The 22,940-nt window shown below is 45.2% G+C and overlaps 1 protein-coding gene across 2 annotated transcripts; it reads left to right on the forward strand.

Moving 5' to 3' along the window:
- Positions 1-22,667, forward strand: CUNH16orf78 (chromosome unknown C16orf78 homolog). 2 transcript variants are annotated; one of them, XM_004744131.3, is made up of 5 exons: positions 1-318; positions 4,098-4,208; positions 4,758-4,890; positions 19,616-19,871; positions 21,032-22,667. In XM_004744131.3, exons 1-5 carry the CDS (start codon positions 163-165, stop codon positions 21,177-21,179), a joined length of 804 nt encoding a protein of 267 aa, XP_004744188.1. In that variant the 5' UTR covers positions 1-162; the 3' UTR covers positions 21,180-22,667. The 2 variants fall into 2 exon arrangements, with proteins under 2 accessions (XP_004744188.1, XP_044931967.1); XM_045076032.1 differs by having other exon boundaries at positions 4,101-4,208; positions 21,032-22,666.
- The last annotated feature ends 273 nt before the right edge of the window (positions 22,668-22,940 follow it).

Below are 22,940 nucleotides of genomic sequence, written 5' to 3' on the forward strand. Positions count from 1 at the left end.
GCCAACATCCCAGCTGTCAGCCTACCTCTGCCTCTTCCATCCACCTCCTAAAGACCACACCCTGCCAACCAAGGTGCTCCAGGCCAGCTACCAGAAACAGAGGGATCAACAAAGCGAGAGTGAGCCACCTTCCTGAACCCAGCACACAGCCAGGACTCCTAAATGATGGAGAAATCAGAGCACCTAAAGAGTGCAATGCCCACAGAGAGGAAGTCCGCATGGAGAACGATAGAGGAGAGGCGGATGTCAGACCTCACGCGGGTGCTGGAGTGGCTGGAGCGGAGGAAGGGGAAGAAAAAGCAAATGTATGATCTCCAGGTATGGACTGTCCCAGCAAAGCTGCAAGGCAGCTAAACTCAAGGCTATTCCAATAGGGGAGAGATTGACCTTGACTCCCAGAAAACAGAAGGCAGGAGGAGCTTTAAGCAAGGGAGTGAACTAATAGAAAAATCCTGGGAGGAGAGGGGAGAAGTTGTCCATGTGGTTAGGTCAGCTGTGTTGGCCAATTGTCGCCCAAGTTACTAGACTCCTACCTTCCCATAGAGACTGGGAGGATGAGGTGCTCTCTTTCCTGATGATTACATTTCATCTTTTTTTTTTTTAATGTTTTATTTATTTATTTGACAGAGAGAGAGAGGGAGAGAGCAAGAGAGCAGAAGCAGGGGGAGCTGCAGAGGGAGAGGGAGAAACAGATTCTCTGCTAAGCAGAGAGCCCAATCTGGTGCTCAATCTCAGGACCCCAAGATCATGACCTGAGCTGAAGACAGATGCTCAACCAACTGAGCCACCCAGGCACCCCCCCCCGTTTCTTCTTTTTTAAAAATATTTTACTTATTTATATGAAAGAGAAAGAGCAGGAACAGGGGAAAAGGGAAAGGGAGCGGGAGAATCAGACTCCCCACTGAGCAGAGAGCACAACATGGGGCTTGATCCAAGGACCCCCAAGATCATGACTTGAGTGGAAGGCAGATGCTTAACCCTTAACCAACTGAGCCATCCAGGTGTCCTCTGATGATTACATTTCAAAGGGATGGCTTCCAGGTTCTTGAGAAGAACATTCCTGGATTATAAAGCTGGCAAGAGGCTAGGAAAAGATTTATATCTCAAAGGGGCAGAAAAAGAACTTACAAGTGCCAGGGTTTTTTTTTTTCCCAATTTATTTATTTTCAGAAAAACAGTATTCATTATTTTTTCACCACACCCAGTGCTCCATGCAATCCGTGCCCTCTATAATAACCACCACCTGGTACTCCAACCTCCCACTCCCCCACCACTTCAAACCCCTCAGATTGTTTTTCAGAGTCCATAGTCTCTCGTGATTCACCTCCCCTTCCAATTTACCCCAACTCCAGTTTTTAAAGGAAGAGAAAAGAGCAGTCATGGGCCTAGAGACAGGAAGGAACCTATCAGGAGTTTAATCAAGGTGAAGGGAGCATTAAGGCTCTCTTGGTCAGTGTTCCAGAAGAGTTTAGGGCCAATGGCTTCTAAGATCTGGGTGGTGGCAGAATGGGTCCTCCCCACTGTCCCCAGACACTTTCGTCCTGATGATGGCTCCAGGGTCAAAGGGCATTCAGTCTCCACTGACACTATCCCACTGGGACTCCCACTAACAAACCTCTTTTCTACTCTGTATCACAACTAGTTCTCATCCACAGGTCTTAATCCTTTGGGGCTGCTATAATAGAATACCATAGATTGGGTGGCTTATGAACAGCAGAAATTAACTTCTCCCAGTTTTAGAGGCTGAGAAGCCCAAGGTCAAGGTGCTGGCAGATTTGGTGTCTGATGAGGGCCCAACTCCTTCTTCACAGATGGCCACTTTCTTGCTGTGTCCTCACAGGAAGGAAGAGAGGGAAAACCTCTCTGTGGTCTCTTTTATAAGATCACTAATCCTATTCTAGAAGGTTCCACCCTCATGATCTAATCACCTCCCGAAGGCTCCCTTCCTAATGCCATCATGTGGCAAGGTAGACTTTCACCATAGGAATTGGGGTGGGGGGAGGTCACAGAGATTCAGTCTATAGCGCTGCCCTTCCCTCTTTCTCCACGAACTATGGCAATGAGTTTTGCATCAGTTTCCCCCAGAAATCCCCCAGGTCCATCATCTATTGGAAAATCAAGCTGTGTTCTTAGAAAGTGGTCTCCTCTGTAGAAGATGCTGCCTGATCTTGAATCCCCCAACCCCCAGAGAAATAGGGGTGGAAAATGGCATTACTAATGACAGTGCTAACGTTTATTTAGCATTTCCTGTGTGCCAGGCCCTGAGCTCAGCATCACACATGCGTTATCTTGCCAACTGCTCCCCGCAGGGCTACCAGGGAGACACAATTCTTACCCACCCCAGCTCACGGGAGGTAATAAAGAAGCTGAGTGAGGGCCAGAGAAGACATGTGCCTGTGTTTAGTGAATTAATGAAGGGCCAAGCCAGGACTCCAAGTCAGATTTACCCTGTTCTCAAGCTCATGGGCTTTGTCAGGTCAACTCCCCATAGTCACTTCCACTTTCTCGGCTCCAACCACAGTGGAGCCGCCTCTTTCCAAAACTTCCCTTCTGTGTATATGCTTACTTATTTATACTTATTTATATTCAGAAAGATCTGAGTGCCTGTTCCATCAAACTTACTAAATCACATCCTGATAAACATATTTTACATTCAGGTGCTAATGATTTATGGATAGGCTACCTCCTGCCCCCATTTCAACTGCTGGGTCACTCAGACCTCAGTATCACTCACAGAAATTTATATCCACTTCTATGATTAACAGGAATCTCTTCTCATGAAAATCATATTCTAATAATGTTTTCACGGCCTTACCTTTAATGAGGCATTACTGGAAATAATTTTGGATTCAGAAAATTTAAAATTTTCAATTTTAAATTGAAAATACAATGAAGGGGCACCTGGGTGGCTCAGTCAGTTAAGCATCTGCCTTGGGCTCAGGGTCCTGGGATCAAGCCAGGCATCCCTGCTCAGCAGGAGGTCTGCTTCTCCCTCCCACTTCTGTAGTCTTGTGCTCTCTCTCCCTCTCTCAAAAAAAGTAAATTTTTAAAATCTTTTTAAAAAATAGAAAATACAGTGCAATCTTCAAGCTTCCTTATCCTTCCCAGAGGCACCTGGATTTTGAAAGAAGCTCTTGTGATTGCAGGGAATGTCTCAGACAGCACAGGTTGGGGGGGGGTGGTCCTTTAATGTAGACAGTTGGAGAGGTGCTGTCTGTGACCTCCTCTCCCTTCTCCTGGCGTCTGCACAGGGATCCATTAATTTCTCAGAATAACCCTAGGAGATAGACCCTCCTCTTCCCTCCATCTCTGGAGGAGGAAACCAAGCCACAGTTGCTCAGCCACCAAGCAAGGGAGCAGGATCCCCACCAGGCATCTGACCTGGAGACCAGTCCCAGCCGCCGTGTCTCCACAACCACCACAAGTGGAGACCAAGTCCATTCAGCTTTCCTTGAGGAGCTTGGGCATCCCCAACCCTCATAGATGGGACTGGAGGTCCGTCTGCAGGCCCCTCCCCGCTGAGAAGGCCTTAGAAAGTGGTCTTTCTAAGGCCAGGCAGGCGCACGAGAAAGTCCACATATGCCCCGAGGAGCCCCGGAGAAAAGAGAGAGGCAGGATGAATTGTGATGATAGACAGGATGGGGAGGGCTTGGGAGAGGAGGGAGCCCTGGGGACAGAGGGAGGGTCCTGGCTGGACTCTGAGACACGGGGGTCTTCCTGTGGTTTCAGATCGGAGGCCTCGGCAGGGAACTCAGAGCTGCACGGGCCATTTGGGGGCCAGAAGGAATCCCTACCAGGTTGGGGAGAGGGGCCCTTGTGTAGAGGGTAATAGGGAGCTAGGGGTGGGTTCTGAGGTTGGGAGGGACAGTCAGACCTAAAGTTTTTAAGGTTGTTCCAGGAGCAGTGTGACATTACACCAGGGGTGTGTCTGGAAGCAGAAGGACAATTGTGGGAATGGGGACAGAAGTTGCCACCATGGAGGCCAAATCTGGAGGTGGGAGGGGGCAGCCCGCTCACCAGCGTGCCGTCCCTCTGTGAGGCCAGAGGGTGGCCTCTGCCCACCAGACAATCACAGGGCAATCCTCTCTGTCTTCAAGCAGAAACCCAAGGGGGTAACTTCCCCTAAAACAAATGGGAAGGAAGGAAGGAAAGACCTAAACATCCTGAAACAGCAGAAAGGGAACCGCCAGGTGGCCTTTGCCAAGCAGGTACCACAGGTTTCCCACGTGGAGAGGGGTCCCCGCTCTGCTCCTGCACAGAGCCTGGTTGCTTTTTTTTTTTTTTTTTTTTTAAATTTAAGGCTCTAAAACCCACCCCTGCCCCACACGAACCCCCAAATGAATCACCTGTCCCTTTCACCCCTCCAGCCCTCGGGCCTCACACGGCCCCACCTGATGGAGGCCACCGGTCCTGTGGTAGAGGGTCTTTCTTCCCAGGTGCCAGTCTTCCTCCTCTCACCAGGCACTGCCCCGCCATGAGAACCCCCGGGGCCTCCCTGTCCCCTGAGGGCTATGGCTTCCGGGACCCCTCCTGACCTCCCTGTGAGACAGATGGGACCAAAAGTGAGGAGTGGGTGAGCAGACACCAACCTGCCCTCCCTGCCCCCGCCTCACCGGCCCCAGGGCCTAGAGCTGCCTCTCCTTTGGCCCCTTTGCCTGCCTTCCAGCAAACCCTTGAAATCACTCATTTTGGGGGTGGAGGAGGCCATGCCGAGACCTGTTCCTCATGGTTTAACTTCTTTCCCACACCCCTCCAAGTCCCGAAGGCAATGCGCCAAGAAAGACGGGGACCCCACCGTGCACGGAAAGATCTACGGCAGCGTGGACCCAAAGGGAAACCGCCTTAGCATAATTCCCAGCAGCTACACCAGGGATGGCCCCAGGAAATCCGGTAAGGGTCGCATCTTGGTCCTGGGGTGCCAGGACGTCCTCCCTAATCGCCCGCCTCTCAGAGGGACAGGACGCTCATAGCGTTCCCAGAGCAGCAGCACCCACGTCAGCCCCGCAGCTGTGGACCTTGGTGGAGCCCCACGTGACTCTTCAGGGCTCTCAGCACAAGCTGGGTGCGACCCGGATGGCAAGCAGGGGCATCTCTAGGCACCGCCCACACTGGGGCGGGGGCGGGTTTCTTCTCAGGTGCAGCAGCGTGTGCTCCCCAACCCCGTTCCTAAAGCCGCTGTCAACCAAGTTGTCTAATTAGGTACTGTGACAACGTCAGAGTAGCAAACGAGGTACCACACTGGCTGGCCCGAAACCTGACAGGTGTGGCTCACACCCAAGAAGAGGTACACTTGAGTTATGCCCCATCTTCAGTTCCCAGGGCTGCCCAGGGTTCAAACCTTGGCTGCACCACTCTGTAGTGAACTCAGAGTTGTGTGATCCGGGGCAGGTCAGCTGCTCCATCTCCGGGGCTTGGTTTTCACATCTTTCAAATGGGACAAGAGCATGACTTGCCTCCCAGTCCAGTTTCGTGAAAGGAGGCATATAAAGCATGCACCCCAATACAGACTAGGTACTCCATAAATGGTGGCAAATAACTGTTTCGAAGGGGGAAAAAATGCTGAAATGCTCAGGTGGGCTGGACCATGGTGTTGGAAAAACAGTTGCTTTTATTGTGCCTGGCTTCTTGGAAAGGAGGTGTGTGGTTGGAGAGAGATGGAAGGGGTTCCAGTTAGCCCAAAGGAGGAATGGGCAGAAGCTTTCCAGCAGGAGCTGCCAGGTCTCCTGCACCAAAGTGTTCCCATTGTGCCCAGCAAAACGTCCTTCCTCCCCTTCTCGTTTAATACACGCAAGCCGTTGAAACCAGACTGTGCCCCCTTGCCTGTCAGATTTAAATAGGATTGGCTCTAAATGCCGTGCAGGATCCTGGACTGAATCCTAGAACAACCCTTCAGTGGGGAAACTGGAGAAATCCAAAAAAGCTTTTATGTGCCCATGTTAATTTCTGAGTTTTGATGAATGTGCCCGGCTGGTGTAAGATGAAACTTACCCCTCAGGGAATTTACCCATTGAGGGAAACTGAGCAAGCAGTGCCCAGGAGCTCTCTATACCATCTTGCTGACCCTTCAGCAAATCTAAAACTACTCCAAAATAAAAAGTTTATAGATAGATATAGATGTGGATACAGACACAGATATAGATAGATAGATTGACTGACATATGACTTATGGGAGACCCTACATCTTTCCCAAATTTTCTGTGATTCCCTGTGCGCATCTGGCTCTGAAGTCCAAGTTCCGCTGAACCCCTGAGCATCTGTGGATCTCGATTCTAGTGGTTGCTCCCTGATCCCTGCCACTGCACACAGACACAGAACACAGCTTTCATTTGCCCCCCAAGCCTCTCACATGAAGCCTTTGTGTGTAAACAGACTTCACTGAAGGTTTGGAGCAATGAAGGGAAAGAACTTCGTGGCAGGATTCTACAGAAAACAAAACAAACAAACAAACAAAAAAAAAAACGGAATTATGAAACTCCCTTAAGGGTTCTCCCAAATCTTTTGTCCCCTGCCCCCAGAAGATGGTCCCTGAATGTATTTGCCTATAGGGGGTCCCCTCCAGCTGTTTTGCTCACCCCTGCACTGGCAGGAGAGTGAGCCCAGCCACCACCCAGGTCCCACGGCTTAAGGAGGTGCTCACTCTCCGGTTCTGACTCTGCACCTGCATGAGCCCGAGAGTGAACACCTGCTTAAATTTTGTCCCTCCCGCCTTGGTTGGTCTCACCCTGGTCCTGGGCCTGCCTAGCTCCCCCTTCTTCCTCTCTCTTTCCTCTCCCCTCTCCTCCATCCTCTGCTGTCCTCACCCCCACAGTTCCCACTGGCTTGTTACCTGGAAGGGTGACTCGCTTTCCTTTGTTTCCCTGTCTTAGTCCACACTCAAAAGGAATCTATCAAGATACTTTCCTAAACAAAGGCCATCCCTTCCCTAAGAGAAACTCACATATCAGCTGACTAAATGATCCTTTTCAAGATACTGCACAAAAATGCCAGCAGGACAGGTGGAACAGTTCTTTGGTTCTCTGCATTGCCTGCTTCCCCCCCAAGACAAAAGCACCCTGTTCAAAGAGGGGACATTTTTCCTACCTGATGCAATACAATAAATGGCCACTGGGGGGCAGCAGGTGCTCAGAGGCTCCCAAGAACCACGAGGGCATCCAAGTGTGGCCTCCAGGAACTGGGTCAGGGCTGAGTCTGAGCAGGGCAAAGAAGCTTCCTGTGCAGGCCAGCAAGAGGCCTACCATGAGTGGGCAGGATCTGGTTTTGGAGTCAAGTTCCAGACAAAGCAGCTCCTGGGAAGGGCATGGGGCCAGTTACGGGCTGGGGCAGGAGTCCAAGTGGAGATACACAGGGATCGAGGAAGGGTATTCTAGAGCAGGACTTCTGGTTCTGGCCTCCCCAGCCCCACTCAGTATCCTGAATCATCGCTGTCCTGGTTTCCCTAGCAGCAGAGTGAGCTCTTTGCTCTCCTGACGTTACATTTCTGTGATCCAGGGAGCAAGGGTCTGCGGAATGACCATCATCAGACACAACACTGCATGTGACCACTGGGTCTGTACAGAAACAACAGCTTCCACTCGCCCACATTTGTAATATTGTGGTGGCCACAGGATCAAAATCTCTGAAACACGGTGTGCCCCGCCGTCCCCCAACCCCCCGAGGGATAGATCACTGTCTCTAGCTCCAGAGCCCCAAAGCCAATAGAAAAGAGCAGTGACTGTCCAATGCGGACCACAGTGCTTTTCAGAGCTGATTATTTCATATTTGTCCCCCTCCTCATTTTCACAGAAGCCCCCATTCGCTCCTCTCACCAGCTGAAATGCCGCATCCATCCTGCCTCTGACCACCACCGTGCCATCAGCCTCTGCCCCACCACGCTGTGCACCATGGGCCACTCCCCTCTGCCCACCACCTCCCCTCCCTTTTATTCCTGGAGGACAGCCTTTTCCGTTTCCCTTTCCTTTTTCACCGTTCCCCCGGCCCCTGTCGGAGGGCCACCAAAAGTTGCTTCTGAATCTGTAAAAGGTCACTCCAGCTTTGGGCCAGTAAAAGATTCTGGGAAAGCAACTGGAACATGTTTCCAAAGTAAATCTTGGCAGAGTCTGAGCCGCTAGACTAGAAGGGGGCATTCTTTTGACTTTCTCTCCCCTGGCACCTATGCCCAGAGCTTTCTGTAGGTGCCAGTGCAAAAAGACATCCTTAATGTGGAGGTCTGGAGAGCGATGATAACCCTCTGTTTCCATGAGTACAGACTAAGCCCCGGGAGACCCAAACACAGCCCTCTAGAAATCAAACTTGGTTGTTCAGCCACAGACTCAGGAATATGTGTCATTTTTGCCCAGATGAGAGCCTTTTTCTGGGCACCAGCAACCTAGGTTCACATTTTCTTGGATCCCCCAACTACTTAGCCCTGGTGTCTTGGGCACATGACTTAATGCCTCCGATCCTCAGCTTTCTCATTTTGTTAAATGGGCAGGATATGCTTGTGAGACTCTAGTGCCCCCCCCACCCCCCGGAAAGCTCCTTGAACACTGCTGGACACCTAAGTCACTCAGTAACTCTAAGTTCACGTGTTTAATTATCATTACCATTTATATGACTACTCTTGTTTCCTACATGAGACCTACCATGACCCAGACAATGCTCAGATATCTCAGAAAAGGCTATGGTTCTTTCTCCAAGGGACTTCCCATTTGTGTTAATGAGGACACACAGCTCATGATTCTTTTGGAACAGAACACCAGTTTCCACTATGCGTAAATAGGGACTCCTCAGGCCCCCTGGCCAGGGACCTGTCAATCCAGAATGCCAGACTGGGGCTAGAGAGTCCCAATTCAGCCCCTAATTCATATGAGACCTTGGGCAAATCACAGCGTCTTCCCAGTAGGCTGTTCCTCCATTTACATAACTGAGGGGGATCTAGACTCATTCCCCCCAGACATATCCCAGTAAAATTCCTGAACTTTATTGATGAAATCTTGCAGGCTTACCAGAAGAATGCTTTACTTACAAAGGGGGAAAAATGCTCTAGGTGAGAGCAGAGGCACCACACTAGTTAAACTAGTTTAAACTAATTAGTTTCAACTAATTGGTTTAAAAATCAGCATCTAGACAGACTGAAAATCAGGTTTAAGGGGGGAGAGTCAAGATGGTGGAGGAGTAGCAGACTGAGATGACATTAGGTAGCAGGAGATCTGCTAGATAGTTATCAAACCATTCCGAACACCTACAAACCCAACAGGAGATGGAAGAGAAGAAGAGCAGCAATTCTAGAAACAGAAAATGGACACTTTCTGAAAGGTAGGAAGTATGGAGAAATGAATCCAAAGAGACAGGAAGATAGACAGTGGGGGAAGGTGCCGGCTCCCGGCAAGCAGCAGAGCAACAGAGCACAAAATCCAAACTTTTAGAAGTCTGCTCCACCTAGGGACATCGCTCCAGAGGCCAAGCGGGGGTGGAGCCCACACGGGAACAGCATGGTCTCAGGTCCCACAGGGTCACAGAAGGATCAGGGGTGTCTGAGTGTAACAAAGCTTGCAGGTATTAGAGCGGGGAAGCTGGCTACAGAGATGGAGTGGAGGAGTGAGCTCTCAACTCGGGGTTACCTTAAACTATGATCCGTAGCACTGTCGGGCCAGTGCTCTTTGAGCAGGGACACCACAAGTGGCAGATCCAGGGAGACTCACCTTCCTCCTCTGGAGGCAAGAATCTACCTTGGGTTTGGAGACTTCAAGCGGGGTTTGGGTCATGTGCCAGAGACAGAAACACTTGGTCACAAGCCGGGTGAGCTTGGAGCACAGCTGGAGACCAGGGAGATGGGAGGGATTGAGTGCTTTTCTCCAAGGGTGCACTGAGGAATGGGGTCCCAAACTCTCAGCTCCTCCGGCCTGGAGACTGGGAAGCTGCCATTTTCATTCCCGTCCTCCAGAGCTCAATGGAAGAGCTCAATGGAAAGTTCAGGGAACAAAAGCTCCAGAGAGGGAACCCGAGCAGATGAGAGCCTGGTCCCTGGCAAGAGCAGTGCAATTCCACCTCGGGCAAAGACACTTGAGAATCACTACAACAGACCCATCCCCCAGAAGATCAGCAAGATCCAGCCAAGACCAAGCTCACTGATCAAAGAGAACACTGAACTTCAGAGCTAAGGGAAAGCAACGCATAGAATTCATGGCTTTTTTCCAATGATCCTTTAGTCTTTCAAAGTTAACTTTTTTAAATTTTATTTTTTTCTTATTCTAATTTTTTAAACTTTTCCTCTTTCCTCTTTTAATGTTTTTTAACTACTTTATCTTAATACCTTTCTTTTAAAAAAATCTTTTTAAAACTTCATTATTATAGTCACATTTTATCTTTAATTGTATCTAACTTTATTTTTTATATACATATAGGGTTTTTTCCTCTAAAAAGTTTTGGGATACAATTTCTTCTAATAGATCAAAATATACCCTAAATCTAGCACAGGGCTTTGTTCTAGTCTCCAGCCTGAGCAAATTCTCTCCACTTTCTTTTTCTTTCTTTTCCCAACCAACTTATCTTAATCCATTCCTTTTTTAGAATTTTTAAAAATTTTTCATCTTTACAGTCATAGTCCATCCCTTCATTGTGTTTACCCTTATTTTTGTATATATATGTTTTTCTTTCTTTAAAAATTTGGGAGGTAGTTTCTTCTAACAGACCAAAATACACCCAAAATCAAGAGAGCGGCTCTGTTCTATTCACCAGTCTGATGTGTGTGTATATATAGATTTTTTTTTTTTTTAATTTCATTTTACACCCATTCTTCTCCCACTGATTTGGCATCTCTTCTGATTTGGTTAGCATCCATTTTTCTCATGTCTTTGCCACCCTTTTAGTATTTTATTTCCTCAGTCATATATTCTTCTCCAGATAAAATGACAAGACTGGAAACACTCACCAAAAACAAACAGACAAACTAACAAACAAAAACAAAAGGCAGTACCAAAGGCTAGGGACCTAATCAATACAGACATTAATAATATGTCAGATCTAGACTTCAGAATGACAATTCTTAAGGTGCTAGCTGGGCTCAAAAAAGGCATGGAAGATATTAGAGAAACCCTGTCTGGAGAAATAAAAGCCCTTTCTGGAGAAATAAAAGAACTAAAATCTAACCAAGCTGAAATCAAGAAAGCTATTCTTTCTGGGAGGCCAGAAAGAACTGGCATGATATATTCACAGCCCTAAATGAGAAAAACATGCAGCCAAGAATACCATATTCAGCTAGGCTATCATTGAAAATAGAAGGAGAGGGGCACGTGGGTGGCTCAGTGCATTAAAGCCTCGGCCTTCAGCTCAGGTCATGATCCTGGAATCTTGGGATTGAGCCCCGCATAGGGCTCTCTGCTCAGCGGGGAGTCTGCTTCCCCCTCTCTCTCTGCCTGCCTCTCTGCCTAGTTGTGATCTCTGTCAAATAAATAAAATATTTTTTAAAAAGAAAGAAAGAAAATAAAAGCTGAAATAAAAAGCTTCCAGGACAAACAAAAACTAAAAGAATTTGCAAACACCAAACCAGACCTACAGGAAATATTGAAAGGGGTCCTCTAAGCCCTTCAGAGAGAGCTTTTAGAGAGAGCCTAAAAGTAGTAGACCAGAAAGGAACAGAGACAATATACAGTAACAGTCACCTTACAGGCAATACAATGGCACAAAATTCATATCTTTCAGTAGTTACCCTGAATGTAAATGGGCTAAATGCCCCAATCAAAAGACACAGGGTATCATAATAGATAAAAAAAAAAAAAAAAGAAAGAAAGAAAAGAAAAAAAAAACCGTCAATCTTCTGTCTACAATAAACTCATTTTAGACCCAAAGACACCTCCAGATTTATGGTCAGGGGTTATAAAACAATTTACCATGCTAATGGACATCAAAAGAAAGCTGGGGTGGCAATCCTTATATCAGATCAATTATATTTTAAGCCAAAAACTATAATAAGAGATGAGGAAGGACACTATATCATACTCAAAGGGTCTGTCCAACGTGAAGATCTAACAATTTTAAATATCTCTGTCCCTAACATGGGAACAGGCAACTACATAAACCAATTAATAGAAACACATTTACAATACAATAATAGTAGGGGACTTTAACACCCCTATCACTGAAATTGACAGATCATCCAAGCAGAAGATCAACAAGGAAATAAAGGCCTTAAATGACACACTCGATAAGATGGACATCACAGATACATTCAGAACATTCCATACCAAAGCAACAGAATACACATTCTTCTCTAGTGCACATGGAACATTCTCCAGAATAGATCACATCCTGGGTCACAAATCATGTCTCAACTGGTACCAAAGGATTGGGATCATTCCCTGCATATTTTCAGACCACAATGATCTGAAGCTAGAGCTCAATCACAAGAGGAGAGTTGGAAAGAACCCAAATACATGGAGGCTAAAGAGTATCCTACTAAGAATGAATGAATCAACCAGGAAATTAAAGAAGAATTTTAAAAATTCATGGAAACAAATGATAATGAAAACACAATGCTTCAAAATCTGTGGGACACAGCAAAAAGAGTCCTTTCCAAAAGCAGAGGAAAGTATATAGCGATACAATCCTTTCTCAAGAAACAAGAAAGTTCTCAGGTACACAACCTAACCCTACACCTAAAGGAGCTGGAGAAAGAACACCAAAGAAAGCCTAAACCCAGCAGGAGAAGAGAAATAATAAAGATCAGAGCAGAAATCAATGAAATAGAAACCAAAAGAACAATAGAACAAATCAACAGAACTAGGAGCTGGTTCTTTGAAAGAATTAATAAGTTTGATAAACCCCTGACCACACTTATCAAAAATAAATAAAATCATGAATGAAAGAGAAGAGACCACAACCAACACCAAAGAAATACAATTATAAGAACATATTATGAGCAACTATATGCCAGGAAATTTGACACTCTGGAAGAAATGGATGCATTCCTAGAAACGTTTAAACTACCAAAACTGAACCAGGAAGAAATAGAAAACATGAACAGACTCATAACCAGTAAGGAAATTGAAGCAGTCATCAAAAATCTCCCAAAAACAAGAGCCCAGGGCCAGACAGCTTCCCAAGGGAATTCTACTAAACATTAAAAGAAGAATTAAAACCTATTCTCCTGAAACTGTTCCAAAAACTAGAAATGGAAGGAAAACTTCCAAACTCATTTTATGAGGCCAGCATTACCTTGATCCCCAAACCAGACAAAGACAACATCAAAAAAGAGAATTACAGGGACACCTGGGTGGCTCAGTTGGTTGGACGACTGCCTTCGGCTCAGGTCATGATCCCAGAGTCCCGGGATCGAGTCCCACATCAGGCTCCCAGCTCCATGGGAGTCTGCTTCGCTCTCTGACCTTCTCCTCGCTCATGCTCTCTCTCACTGTCTCTCTCTCAAATAAATAAATAAATAATCTTAAAAAAAAAAAAAGAGAGAATTACAGACCAATATCCTTGATGAACACAGATGTGAAAATTCTCACCAAAATACTAGCCAATAGGATCCAAAAGTACATTAAAAGGATTATTCACAGGCACCTGGGTGGCTCAGTGGGTTAAGCCGCTGCCTTCGGCTCAGGTCATGATCTCAGGGTCCTGGGATCGAGTCCCGCATCGGGCTCTCTGCTCCGCGGGGAGCCTGCTTCCTCCTCTCTCTCTCTCTGCCTGCCTCTTCGCCTACTTGTGATCTCTCTGTCAAATAAATAAATAAAATCTTTAAAAAAAAAAAAAAAGGATTATTCACCATGACCAACTGGGATTTATTCCAGGTCTGCAAGGTTGGTTCAACATCCACAAATCAATCAATGTGATACAATACATTAATAAAAGAAAGAACAAGAACCATATGATACATTCAGCATCAAAAGATGCTGAAAAAGCATTTGAAAAAGTACAGCATCCTTTCTTCATCAAAACTCTTCCCAAGGTAGGGATAGAGGGTACATACCTCCATATCATCAAAGCCATCTATGAAAAACCCACAGCAAATATCATTCTCAATGAGGAAAAACTGAGAACTTTTCTGTTAAGGTTAGGAACATGGCAGGGATGTCCATTATCACCACTGCTATTTAACATAGTACTAGAGGTCCTAGCCTCAGCAATCAGACAACAAAAAAATTAATGTGGAAAATTATGTGGAAAACCTAAAAGACTCCACTCCAAGTCTGCTAGAACTTGTACAGGAATTCAGTAAAGTGTCAGGACATAAAATCAATGCACAGAAGTCTGTTGAATTTCTATACACCAACAACAAGACAGAAGAAAGAGAAATTAAGGAGTCGATCCCATTTACAATTGCACCCAAAACCATAAGATAACTAGGAATAAACCTAACTAAAGAGGCAAAGAATCTATACCCAGAAAACTATAAAGTACCCATGAAAGAAACTGAGGAAGACACAAAGAAATGGGAAAATGTTCCATGGTCACGGATTGGAAGAACAAATATTGTGAAAATGTCTATACTACCTAAAGCAATCTACATGTTTAATGCAATCCCCATCAAAATACCATCCATTTTTTCCAAAGAAATGGAACAAATAATCCTAAAATTTATATGGAACCAGAAAAGACCTCGAATAGACAGAGGAATGTTGAGGGGCTCCTGGGTTTCTCAGTGGGTTAAAGCCTCTGCCTTCGGCTCAGGTCATGATCTCAGGGTCCTGGGATCAAGCCCCGCATTGGGCTCTCTGCTCAGTGGGGAGCCTGCTTCCTCCTCTCTCTCTGCCTGCCTCTCTGCCTACTGTGATCTCTGTCTGTCAAATAAATAAATAAATAAATAAATAAATAAATAAGACAGAGGAATGTTGAGAAAAAAAGCCAAAGTTGGTATCATCACAATTCCAGACTTCAAGGTCTATTACAAAGCTGTCATCATCAAGACAGTATGATACTGGCACAAAAACAAACACATAGATCAATGGAACAGAATAGACAGCCCAGAAATAGACCTTCAAATCTATGGTCAGCTAATCTTTGACAAAGCAGGAAAGAATGTCCAATGGAAAAAAGACAGTCTCTTCAACAAATGGTGTTAGGAAAATTGAACAGCTATATGCAGAAAAATGAAACTGGACCATTTCCTTACACCACACACAAAAATAAACTCAAAATGGATGAAAGACCTTAATGTGAGAGAGGAATCCATCAAAATCCTTGAGGGGAACACAGGCAGCAACCTCTTCGACCTCAGCCACAGCAACTTCTTCTTAGAAACATCGCCAAAGGCAAGAGAAGCAGGGACAAAAATGAACTATTGGGACTTCATCAAGATCAAAAGCTTTTGCACAGCAAAGGAAACAGTGAACAAAACCAAAAGATCACTGACAGAATGGGAGAAGATATTTGCAAATGACATATCAGATGAAGGGTTAATATCCAAAATCTATGAAGAACTTATCAAACTCAACCCCCAAAGAACAATTAATTCAATCAAGAAATGGGCAGAGGACATGAACAGACATTTCTGCAAAGAAGGCATCCAGACGGCCAGGAGATACATGAAAAAGTGCTCCACATCACTCGGCATCAGGGAAGTACAAATCAAAACCACAATGAGATGCCATCTCACACCAGTCAGAATGGCTAAAATTAACAAGTCAGGAAACTACAGATGCTGACGAGGATGCAGAGAAATGGGAATCCTCCTACACTGTTGGTGGGAATGCAAGCTGGTGCAGCCACTCTGGAAAACAGCATGGAGGTTCCTCAACAAGTTGAAGATAGAGCTACCCTATGACCCAGCAATTGCACTACTGGGTATTTACCCTAAAGATACAAATGTAGTGATCCAAAGGGGCACATGCACCTGAATGTTTACAGCAGCAATGTCCACAATAGCCAAACTATTGAAAGAACCTAAATGTTTATCAACAGATGAATGGATAAAGAAGTTATCATATATCTATATATCTATAAATATATAGAGAGATACATACAATGAAATACTATGTAGCCATCAAAAGAATTGAAATCTTGCCATTTGCAATGACATGGATGGAACTAGAGGGTATCATGCTGAGTGAAGTAAGTCAATCAGAGAAAGACAATTATCACATGATCTCCCTGATATGAGGAGTTTGAGAGGCAAAATTTGGGGGTAGGGAAGGAAAAACAAAACAAGATGGGATCAAGAGGGAGACAAACCATAAGAGATTCTCAGTCTCACAGAACAAACTGAGGTTTGCCAGGAGGAGGGGGGTAGGGAGAGGGTGGTTGGGGGATGGACATTGGGGAGGGTGCGTGATATGCTGAGTGCTGTGAAATGTGTAAGCCTGATGATTTACAGACCTGTACCCCTGGGGCAAATAATACATTACATGTTAGTTTTAAAAAAAAGGTAGCCATTAAAAAAAATCAGGTTTAATACAGAAGGATTGAAAACAAAAGGATAGACCAAGAAGAAGCATGAAATGCAAACAGATGAGGTGGAATTAAGACTAAAGGAAACATGTAGGGTAAAAGAGGGATATTTTTAAATGTTAAAGAGGATAAATAATCATAAGCCTGCACATACCAAAAATATAGTAGCTAAATAGATAATTATTGAGAACTGCAAAAAGAACCTAATAAAATACAGTTATAGTGGGAGGTTTTAACATACCTCCTTTAGAATCAAAGAGACATAACTTCATATTTGAATAAAGAATGCATTTTTATGTAGCTAAAGAATATCCACAAATCTCATCTACTTATTCACTGCTGAGAAAACATTAACTTCCAAAAAGTTAAGATTTTAGGGCAACCTACATTATCCTAAAGCAATAATTAGAAATAAAATTTAAATTAAAAGATATTCCCAACTTAACAGTCAGAAATTGAGAAATGCAGTCCTAAAATACCCTATATCAGAGAGGGGAAAAAAAACTCATGAAAATAACCCTGTTTCTTACCTATGGGAACAAAGGCAAAATCTATCCTCAGAAGAAAACTTATACTAACAACTAAAATTAATAATTCTTGTCTTTATAATGCAAAAAAGAAAAAATGAATACTTTAACAATTTATTATTTATAATACTTTAAGAGAAATAATTGATATGAAAAAGAGAGCTTTCATATATTAAATTCCAGCTGAGATTAATGAAACGCAAGATAAAAACTAGTTAAAAGGCTACATCCTAAATCCAAAGCTAGCTTTTTGAAAAAGCAAGTCATGAATAGTATGAAGTCCTCATGACCATTGTTAAGAAGAAGAGTAAAGAGGCCCCTGGCTGGCTCAGTCAGTTAAGCTTCTGACTCTTGATTTCAGCACAAGTCATGATCTCAGGGTCATGAGATCAAGCCCTGCATCAGGCTCCATGCTCAACAGAGAGTCTACTTGAGATTCTCTCCCTCTCCTTCCCCCTTACCCCTCCCCCTTGTGCTTAAATAAATAAATAAATAAAATCTTCAAAAAAAAAAAAAAAGAAGAGCAAAAATGTACAAGATTTGGTATGAGAATAGATACATAAGCAAAGATGAGAAATACATTAACTGAGCTATTATAGAATACTAGAAGCACCTCTCTCTGATGTATTTGACAACCTAGAAGAAATATATCATTTCCTCTCATACAATAAATTATTAAAATTGACATCAGAAACTTGAAGAGAGCAATTTCCGAAGTAAAAATTGAAAGCAGTTGACACTTTCTCACTGAACAAGTCACCAGGTCAAAAGGCATCAAACCAGGTTCTGTCTACCTTTTCAAGAATGAATAAACCCAATGTCACTTCAACTATTCCAGACCTATAAAACACAGACACTTTTGTATTAATCCAACAAGGCATCAGAACCACAATATTCAAATATTTTCAAGAAAGTAATAGAGATGCAAAAGAATATATTAAAAATTTTAGCAAATAAATCAAATATATGAAAATATGAAATTAATATGAAATTAATAACATCCTATGACAAAATGGGGTTTCTTTTTTTTCCTTTTTTTTGAGAGGATAAAATTTATTTTCTTTTGAGATTTTATTTAAACTCAAGTTAGTTCATACATAGTGTATTATTAGTTTCTGGGGAGGATTTAATGACAAGATTTCTTACAGCAGATTAGGAATGGTTAGGTTATCACTATCAGAACATCTAAGAATATAATTTACTCCATCAATAATGTAAAGGAAAAACCATATGATCATGTCAGTAAATGACAGAAAAGCAAAAGGTAGAATCAAGCAATTATTACTAATAAAAATTCAATGTAAATTAAAGATTAAGCTCTTAATATTATAAAACATACCAAAAATAGTGGCAAGTATCATTCTAAATTATGAAATGCTTATTATTTTAATTAAAATCAGGAAGAAAATGAGGCATGACTGTTATCATCATTATTGACATTGTGTTAGAAAGTCTGCCAAATGCAATATGTCAAGAAAAGTACATAATTTTTCTAAATGTTAGAGGAAGATATTTTCATTTTCCCCCGATATGATTACATATCTATAAAACTCAAGAAATTCTAACTAGAAAAATATACATTGTAACACAATAGTCTTTTTTCTAAACTTAAATGGAAATGGGAAGAAAACATACCATTCTTATCAGTAAAAATCTATAAAATACTTAGTGGTACATTTAGCAAGAAGAAAAAATTAAGTTCTCCAAGCACTAGCCCTCACAGTATTTAATTCAGTACAAACTCCATATTTGGATAACATCAGACACTCACCATTTCATTTCATATAATTGTTCCTCCTGCCTGTACATGTTGTTCCTTCTGCCGTCACATGCTCTTCCTCACACCCACACATGCTATTCTTCCTGCCTGCACATGCTGTATTTACACCCACACATGCTGTTCCTCCTGCTGCACATTCTGTTCCTCATACCCACACATGCTGTTCCTCCTACCTGCACATGCTGTTCCTCACACCCACAATGCTGTTCCTCCTACCTGCACATGCTGTTCCTCACACCCACACATGCTGTTTCTCACACCCGTACATGCTGTTCCTCATACATACACATGGTATTCCTCCACCCTGCCCATGGTGTTCCTCCTACCTGCACATGCTGTTCTTCCTGCTGCATATTCTGTTCCTCACACCCACACATGCTGTTCCTCCTGTCTGCACATGCTGTTCCTCCTGTCTGTATCTGCTGTTCCTCCTGTTGCACATGCTGTTCCTCCTGCTTGCACATGCTATTCCTCATGCCTGCACATTCTGTTCCTCCTGCCTGGATATGCTGCCCCTCTACCTGCACATGCTGTCCATCCTGCCTGCAATACTTTTCTCCCCTTTAATCCAATAAATTGTTTTTCCTTTAGAAACCTCATCTCAACCAACCAAACAAACAAACAAAAAACCGTCTCAGAGTTGATCTTTGCTAGCTTCCCCTACCTCCTCCAAGCAGAGGCTCCTTTCAGGTGAGGAAGGAGAGAAGAGAAGATGGAGAGAAGGGGGTGAAGATAGGAGGGAAAGGGAGAGAGCCGAGGAGGCAGAGAGAAAGGGGGCAAGTCAAGATGAGCGAGAATTAAGCCCATGCGGAGAAGAGCCTGCAAAGCCTTGAAGAGACCTCCTACCTCAGGCTGTCTGGCAGGCCTCCCCCACTTCCTGCCTGTCCTGTCTCCCCCCTCCAGCAGATCTAACTCCCTGCTGACATCTGTCCAATTGCAGACCTCGACATCAAGGATGCAATCGCCCTGGAGTCCATTCAGCGGTCCCTGCAGTACCACCGCCAGAGCGTCCTGGACCCCCTGCTGCAGGAAACGCCAGTCTTCGGTCGGAGGTCGACCCTCCTGAGGGACTTGGTACTAGGCAGGTCCACCGAGATCTCCTATGAGCGCAAGCTGAAGAGCCTCATGGAGAAGGGCGCTGAGCCCAAGGTGGAACTGGTGAGGATGCTGAAGCCAGAGGAGGTGCTGAGCTGCCGGTGAGCCGCCCTGGTGGGCGGGGCAGGGGGCGGGGGGCGGGCGGGGATAGGCTTTGGTCATGGGCTTCTGCCGCAGACACCTGGGCTGAGCCTGGGCCAGGGAAGGGCAGCGGCGATGGCAGGACTGGGCTCTGTCTTTGTGTCCTGAAGGGCCGTTCCGGGGCTGAAGCCACTGGGTTTGCCGGCAGCCTCGCCCGTTAGTGGACGAGCTCTGGGATGGGCACAACATTTGGGTACCACGCACGTGTTTGGACGCTGGCACCACCCTTCCCATATTTCCATACCTTTCAGAATAGAAACCATGACTATGATCCAAGAAGAAAGAATGCGTTGTCTGTGGCCTATTTTTAACAGAAAATCCCCCTAAAGCCTTCACACCTCGGTGTGGAGTTGCCTGTGGTCCTCGCCACCATCCCGGGTGGCCATCTGCTGCGCGTGTGGGGCTTTAAAACTCCCGGAGGCACTATGAACAGAGTGTGAAGCCGTTTAGTATTTACTGCCCCTACCAGAGGTCTTCCTTCTCGCGTGTTCTCTGTCTTCTTTATCAAGACCTGCCCATTTGCATCCCCAAATTCAAGGACCCCTCCCAACCCCGGTGCTAGCCTTTACTATAAAGAGGTGAAGGACAGGGCTCAGAAACTTCAGTAGAGGAGGAACAGACAACACACTACACAACACCAGTGCCGTGTCAAAGCTGGCAGAAGCATCCTTGAGATGGATATCCCATTATTTGCTTAACCGCTTCCCAGTTGAGGGAATCTCCTCTTTTCCTGTTGTTGATGACCCAGAAATGAATGCTTTCATTTATATTCCTTTTCATTCCTTTGACTTCTCTTGGAATGAGTTAAGGCCTGGGTGGAGTTCCAGAGTCAATGATAATGAAGGAACTTTTGAGGGGGTGGAGGGACTTTCGGGGACGGGGAGCGTGCCTGGCCCATTTGTTGCCAAATTAATTTCCAAAAGAGCTCTACCAATAAAAGCTCCCACCAATTCTATGGGGTGTCCCACTCTTCCGTAGGATCTCTGTTAGCTCCAGAAATGTCTGCAGAGCCAGCTCCCGTGAGAGCTCCCACAGTGCTTAAATCTGAGCTCTTTTCAATAAAGTTCGAAGCGATGGTGACTCCGCACTCCGCTCACCCCTCTGGCCCTGTCTTGCGCAGATACCTGAGGCTGTCCAAGAACAACATTCGGACCTTGCTGAAGCTATGCAAGGACGCGGGCATGAACGTGGACATCCACCCCCACATGGTCGAAGGAGAGATAGATGCGAAAAAGGTGTTCAACCAAAACCCCAGCGTGGCCCTCTAGGTCACCGCAGGCTCCCTCTGCTGTTGGGCCCTCGGCCCCCAGACGACACCCTCCGGTATGCCAGGCCTCGGCCTTCAGACCTGGGGCATCCCTTTTAGACAGTAGCCATCAGAAAACAAGGCTGAACTGCATGGACCATAGTGCAAAGGTAGCGTTTGTCTTTGACCCGAGTTAGAACCAACGCCGGGGAAACTGCGGGTCGTCTCTCTACCAAAAGAAGACGCTGTAGAATGGCCGTCTTAGAAAAGCAAACTTAGAAGTGAGAAGTGGCAGGATCCCCAGAGGGACATCAGGAGGGGCAAGGAGTGAGGGGCTGGGTCAGGGAGGGGGACACACACCTCAAGTCTTATGCACCACCCCACCCCTGCCCATGCGGGACTGTGGGGAGCTGAATGCCACACCTTCAGGGACGGCTGGGTGTTTCCAGACCCTCACGGCGTGGGGGGCTGCTGTGGGAGCCTCACTTCTCAGACCCCAGGTGTTCCCACAGAGTTGGGTTGCAAGCTTCCCCTGGGCATCAGCAGAGACAACAAAAGAAAGGGGAAAGGAGTATACAAGAGAGACGCTGCCCCACTCCAGATCCTAGGGCCCCCTGGGTGCTCTCCTGGGGTCCAGAGGGCTTTCCTGTGTGGACTCCACAAGCACAAAGAGCCTCCAACTCAGCTTCCTGACATTCTGACCAAATAAACCTACAGTGAGCCCCAAGATTCACAGCTAACATTGAGAAAGGAACATTCATCCTTAGTTATCAGGAAGGCTACTGAAAAGCAACCCCAAGCCAGGGTCCCTTGGCAGACAGCGCCACCGGCAGCACACTATGCACAGTATTTTATAAACTCTGAAATGGCCTCGTGATTACATTTTCTAGCAGAAACACACAGGTACACCAGGAACAGACTCACACAGGTACAATCCCCTGGTTTATGGCAAAGGTGACACTGTGGTGCAGTGGGGGAAAAGACAATCTTTTCAATAAATCAGGCTGGTCAATTAAATGTCCATATGGAAAAAAGTATCGACCCTCCGCCTACCGCCATATGCAGAAATCCGTTCCAGATGGATGCAGATTGTGAAAGCTTCTAGAAGAAACAGAGAAGACAATCTCCACGACCTTGGGGTGAGCCAAAAAATTTTAAACAACACAAAAAGCCTCAGTAATAAAAGAAAATATTAATAAATTTACCATAGTGAAAGCAGAACGTCTGCTCTTCAAAACATCAGTAAGAGAGCGAGAACGCAAGTGACCCCAGTGGGAGAAGATAGATCCTACAAAGGGCTCGTATGCAGATGACCTGTTTTCAATTCCTATAAATCAGTATGAAAAACGCAGGTAACTCAATCAAAAAATGGGTCAAAGTCTTGCATAGGTAGTTTGTGAAAGTGTTTAGCTAAGTGACCAACAAATGTAAGAAATTTCGTTAGTTTTCAGGAATGCAAACGAAAAGAAAAAAACAAGGCAGCACCACTAACACCCACCAGAACAGCTAAAAAGAGTGACAAGAGTTGCCTGGGTGGCTCAGTCGGTTAAGTGTCTGCCTTCAGCTCAGATCATGATCCCAGGGTCCTGGGATCGAGTCCCACATGGGACTCCCCACTCAGCGGGAGAATCTGCTTCTCCCTCTCCTCCTGGCTCATGTGCGCTCTCTCACTATCTCTGTCTCAAATAAATAAAATCTTTTAAAAGTAAAATAAATAAAATAAAAAAGAGTGATAATATCAATTATAATTGGATATATAGAGCCAGGAGAACACTCAGCACGT

The sequence above is a fragment of the Mustela putorius genome, unplaced genomic scaffold (genome assembly GCF_011764305.1).
Source record: "Mustela putorius furo isolate JIRA1106 unplaced genomic scaffold, ASM1176430v1.1 tig00000174_pilon_pilon_pilon, whole genome shotgun sequence".
NCBI lineage: Eukaryota > Metazoa > Chordata > Mammalia > Carnivora > Mustelidae > Mustela > Mustela putorius.

What these genes read in the sequence shown, in the direction of transcription:
- CUNH16orf78 (XM_004744131.3), top strand. Translation starts at nt 163, where the DNA reads ATGATGGAGAAATCAGAGCACCTAAAGAGTGCAATGCCCACAGAGAGG. An exon ending in AGGTGGCCTTTGCCAAGCAG is followed by an intron (nt 4,209 to 4,757) that starts GTACCACAGGTT and finishes CACCCCTCCAAG; the next exon opens with TCCCGAAGGCAATGCGCCAA. An exon ending in GGATGGCCCCAGGAAATCCG is followed by an intron (nt 4,891 to 19,615) that starts GTAAGGGTCGCA and finishes GTCCAATTGCAG; the next exon opens with ACCTCGACATCAAGGATGCA.